At 42.3% G+C, this 5,447-nt stretch overlaps 1 protein-coding gene across 1 annotated transcript in view; it reads left to right on the top strand.

Moving 5' to 3' along the window:
- Positions 1-601: 601 nt before the first annotated feature.
- Positions 602-5,447, top strand: part of CCNB3 (cyclin B3) — a 53,690-nt gene continuing 48,844 nt past the window's right edge. The window contains 2 exon segments of the mRNA XM_077753049.1: positions 602-709; positions 4,572-4,703. Coding sequence (XP_077609175.1) covers positions 4,608-4,703 — 96 coding nt within the window. The 5' untranslated portion in view covers positions 602-709; positions 4,572-4,607.

The following is a 5,447-nucleotide window of genomic DNA, read 5'->3' as shown; positions in this document are numbered from 1 at the left end:
ACATTGGGCAGTTAGCAAACTACAGTTTTGTTATCTGTAAAATGGCAATAATAAAAGTACCTATCTTTTTGGGCAGGATTTAAACAAAAATTTATAGTAGCACAGAGCTAGTGGTAAATTAATACTAACTACTACTAGTTGTCTGCACTTTGGGTGCTTATTCATAAAATAGGGGCAATAATTTCTGTCCTGCTTCCCTCACAAGGCCATTTGTGAAGCCAGCAGGAGTTAACATTTGACTCTACAAAGGGTTATTAATATTAATGTTTTAGTTGGCCTTAATCTAAATTATGCAGTCACTCTCCTCCCATCCCAGAAGGATTATTTAAAGAAAACACCTTTTTAAAGTGCTCAGTATTCCGCTGGTCAGCCCTGCCAGGTTCAACCAATTGTATTTGAAACCACGCCCCACGCGAAGTCTATTAGCTGCAGTGTTCAATTTAAAAATACCCAGTCCCGCCCCTCCTAGCTAGGCGAGCACGCGTCCCAACTGCGCACGCTGATTGGCTCCTTCTGGCCAATCACCACTGCGCTTCCTCCTGGGGCTGTAATTTTCAAAATTAGCTACTGGGCAGATTAGAGCCGGCACAGTCCAGGTTGAGACGGACACGGGTCGCTACAACACGGAGCTCCGTTTATTTCCCGGGCCTCTCCTGGTCTAGGAGTGCGTCCATGATCTTTCCTGTTCTGCGTTCAGTCTCGATGTGAGGTAGGCACCTTTGGGCTTGTACTGCCCACTCGAATGTCCGGCCCAGTCGCATGCGGGATGATGCGTCAGCACCACCCCCCAGCCCCTTGTTAACACGCTGTCTTCTCTTGCCCGCAAGCGCGGCATCCCTGACAGGAAACCTTTTGTTTTGTTCTGGTTTTGTTCTGTTGTCAGTCAGCAGTCTGAGAGAAGCTGGGCAGGGAGTGTGTTTTAGAGGATGAGATGGCAAAACAAATGAGACTGGGTCTTAGCTTTTAGATAGAGCGACCAGTACACATGCCTGAATCAGAGCACAATTACAAAGCGTCTTTTCACAAGTGGAAATGTGGAGGATTAGTGTCATTGACAAGACTTATTTAATAAGTCAGAGAATGCTACTTGCAGGATGTCTTTTGAACTACAGGTGGGAGGATATGAAGGAGGATGGAAACGTGTGCTCTCTCCCTTGTTCTCCCTTTTAAAACCTCCACTGGCTGTCTTCTATCCCGTACTCCAACCGCTGCAGCTCTGGCTTTCCTTCTGCTCTCCGCTTTGGTCTACTTAGGATCCTAGAATGTCAGAGGTCAAAGGATCCTAGAACAGTGCTTCTTAAACTTTGAAGTGCATACAAATCACCTGGGGATATTGTTAACGTGCACTTTCAGATTTGGTAGGTCTAGCTTGGGACCTGGGATTTTAAATTGCTAATAAGCTTGCAGGTGATGCTAATGTTGCTGGTCTATTGACCATGGTTTGAATAGCTAGGAGCTACTGGTCCCATTTCCTCATTTTCTTAGATGGGGAAACAAGGCCCAAAAAGGGAAAAGGCACTTGCCTAGTGTCATCCAGCCAGCTAGAGGTAAGGTCAGAGTTCGACCCTAGGCATCCTTCACAGCCCAGTGCTGCTTTAATGGATACCATGCAGCATTCTCTCCCCAGTGTCTTGCTGTCTATAACCTGTGTTTAGATATAAAATGAAGTTGCTCTTGTTTCCTATAGACTGTCTTGATCTACAGTTTTGGAGTCTAAGCAACTGGGCTTCTAAATGAGCCAATTTGCCCCTGTTTGGGTTTTAGCATCAGCCCTGGGATGCTCAGTGGGGTCTCCAGCACTTGTCAGTGTGTATATAGGGAATATGGAAGTCTGGAAAGTGGAAAGGATTCTAATTTTCTTGTCCAAGCAAGGCTCCATTCTGTAGGTGGTAGAAGTCAAGAAAGTTCTGCAGAATGTCCTTTAATGAAAGCTGTTTTTGGTGGTCCCTTCCCTTTCTAATGGCAGAGAAATTACTTAGGTCACTGTATGTGTCCCCCAAAGCAAGTGATTAGTATTCAGAATAATGAAGGTGGTGTGTGAATATCATCTGAATAAACCTATTCTATCAGGTTAAGTTACTCTGTGATGTCATCACCTGAAAGTTTTTTTTATCCTGTTGACTACAGTCTATTTTTTCTTTCCCCCTTGAAAGATAAAAAGTTTCAGAACATGAATCTTTGGTCAGCCTAAAAAAATTGTATGAGGTGTGAATAATAATAGTGGAGCAAGTGGTTTTCATACAGTGTGGTTAAGGGTGCGTGCACCCAATTTAGCTTTATTGCTGCTTGGCTGAGTTTTGAGAGATGAGATAGAAAAAATAGGTTTGGATTTTGGGGGCTGAAAAGGAAAATAAGATGCACCACTTATTTTGAGGGCCTACCATGGGATAGGCTTTCAACATACAAATGTGCTTTTGAGCCATATGATGCTTCTGCAAGTAAATGGTAGTATTGCTGTATTGCAAACAAGAAAATTAAGGCTCAACAATGCTGAATTGGCTGGTTTAAAAACCCAGTAGNTCCATATAACACCCAGTGCTCATCTCCACAAGTGCCCTCCTCCATGCCCATCACCCCCCTTCCCCTCTCCTCCCCCACTCCCATCAGCCCTCAGTTTGTTCTCAGAAACCAAGAGTCTCTTATGGTTTGCCTCCCTCCTTCTCCCCAGCTATTTTCCCCTTCTTCTCCCCCATGGTCCTCCGTTAAGTTCCTCCTAATCCACTTATACGTGCAAACATATGGTATCTGTCCTTTTCTGCCTGACTTATTTCGCTCAGCATAACACCCTCAAGTTCCATCCATGTTGCTACAAATGGCCAGATTTCATTCTTATTGCTAGACCATGGACTGTTTTTAGAATGCTTTTGAGTATGACTGGGGAGACTTCATGGTATTTTAGAAAGAGCCCTAGAAAGAGCTGGGTGATCTATGCTGCTTAATATTTTTGTCCTGTGTAGTAAGTCACTTAACACATTTGGGACTCTAAAATGGAAAGAATTGTATCTGTACTGCATACCCTCACTGCTTTGTTGTGAGACCAACTGAGGTAATAAATGTGGAGGCACATACTTGTACTGACTTTTCCTGACTGACAAAATGTTTGAAGGTACTCCATCCAAAGCAAAACCCAAAGCAGCCTTTCTCCTTTCTTAAACCTTCCCCTCAAGCTGAAGTTTTCTCTGCTTCCCTTTCTTACCAGCCTGGCCCTAGCCTAGCATTCAGCCCCTCTCTAACTCTTCCCCAACACATTCTTTTTATCCACGCTCCAAACAACTGGGACATCCCTGCACCTGCTGTGCTCGCCATGTTCAGGCCTCTTCCTGTGCTCAGGCTGTCTTTGCCTGCAAAGCTCCCCAATCTACTTGGGATCCCCTTTGTCACTTAAGCCTAGATCATATATAACTTCCTCTATGAAGTCCTCTTCCACCCCTTTGTCCCCCAGACAAGATTACTAAGCTTCCATTATGTTTTTGTAGTACTTTGTATGTATTTACCTTTATTAAATCATTGCCACATTTTTATGTTACTCTTAGAGCTGTGTATGTGAATACTTACAGGATAAGATGCATGATTTATTTGCGTTTGTATCTCCATTGCCTGAAATATTGGGTACAGAGTGACGGGTAAGTTTATTGCATTGCCTTTAGGGTCTCTCTTAGAGGAGCGTACTCTTTGAAAATGCAGTTGAACTTGGAGATTGAATGTGGGTGAGGTTGGAAGGGCAGTTGCATCTGTGTGGGAAAGGCATCCTGTATATCCAAAAACTGATTCCTCCTAATAATGCATTTGCTTTTGAGACACATAAGTGCATCCTAACTATTGAGGACTCACAAGAAAAGAACTTTAAGGAATGTAGAATGGAGTCCACCACTGAGATGAGACAAAGATAGGACACTCCCAAGAGCTGTAATGATGGTTAAATATGTCAAGTGATTTTTCAGTAAGTTAGTTCCTTCTATTATTATCTTGTCTTGATTTTTTTTTTCTTGCCAGGTGTGTGGAGCTGTACAGTTTCTTCTCATAGAATGCAGTCTTTGAATACTCTGGCCTATCATGTATATGTGCAGTATACTCTTGTGTCTCCTCTGTAGCATCATTATAATCGCTGTGCCAGGACCCTGTGCCTTTTAAAGAACATTAACCCTTCTAGCTGGCTTCCATACTATGTGATCTGTCATGTTTTTGATTGTTTTTAATGCAAAACTTTCATGTGACTTGTTCCCAGTGTTCCCAGGCCTAAACTAGGAGGCAGGCCACAGTTCCAGTGCCCACACAGGATGGTAGGCACTTTGCTGGTCTTTTTAGTTAGAGTATGTCATTTAATTTGAACAGTGCCCTACAGAGGTAGGTGTACTTCTCTCCATTTTCCAGATGAGATAACAAACCCAGGGAGTTTATCACTACCCAAGGTTAATTGTGGTAGAACCAGAATTTGAACACAGATTTGTCTAACTCAAAGTATGTTTTCTCCTAGAGATTCTAGAGAGAGCCTGGGTGTTCTCAAGGGTTTCCAGAGAATTCTGTGATGTTTCTGGTGAATGGTGTTTTAAAGAGTCCCTTTCTGATTACAGCCCTCTCTTGGATAGACACTGCTGAATCTGTAAGAGATGCCACTGCCACCACCATCCCGAAGCTCCAAACCTGAGATGAAGAAATCTCAGTCCAGCAAAGTTGTGCCCAGTGATCATGGCCAATCTGAAAAGGTTAGAGCAAGCTATCTTTCTCAACAGTGTCTCGAGTAGCTTTTTCCTGTGTTGGCTCAGTTCCTATCCTCACCCCTAAATCTTTCTGAATATGTGTTGTTTAATCTGAGAAATTGGTAAGGGGTGGTAGCCCTTGTAGTTGAAGAAGACCAGCAAATTAGAACTTGGGTTCTAAGTGTGAACTCTCCTTTCCCATAAATGCATAGCTGAAATGAAGGACACCCTTCACAGCCTTCAAAAACAAACAATACTGAGCTCATTAATGATCACGTCTATACTCTTGGTTTCTGGGAAATGTACAAAGCACCTTCAGGAGGCTGTTTGGCACATCCTGGGGAGAATCCAAAGGTTAGATCAACAAATGGATTATCATGCTTTTAATAGCTATTAAATTTGAATAATGGGTCCATTTTGCTTTTGCTGTTTTGACCTTGTGGATAGTTTGACAGTGTCATTCCAACCCTGTGATGTTCTTTGTTCCTCATCATACATATTTTAATCAGAATTTTACTAACACTGATGAATTGTCATTAAGGGAGTATTTCCTAGAGCAAACATCATTAAGCCAATTTAATTTCCTTGATTGGTTTTCTCGCAGCACAGATAAACATTTTCCAATCATTTTCATTTTTTGTTTTACTAAAATGATTTTCATGGAGGGGCTAAAGGTTTTTTATATGTAAATTTGGCAAGAAAGATTGATACATTGATCAGATTTTTGTCAATATTAGAAATGAAAGCTCT

Source organism: Crocuta crocuta, unplaced genomic scaffold, assembly GCF_008692635.1.
Source record: "Crocuta crocuta isolate KB4526 unplaced genomic scaffold, BGI_CrCroc_1.0 scaffold601, whole genome shotgun sequence".
In the NCBI taxonomy this organism is placed as follows: Eukaryota; Metazoa; Chordata; class Mammalia; order Carnivora; family Hyaenidae; genus Crocuta; species Crocuta crocuta.
This window is presented reverse-complemented; position numbering and strand designations above follow the sequence as displayed.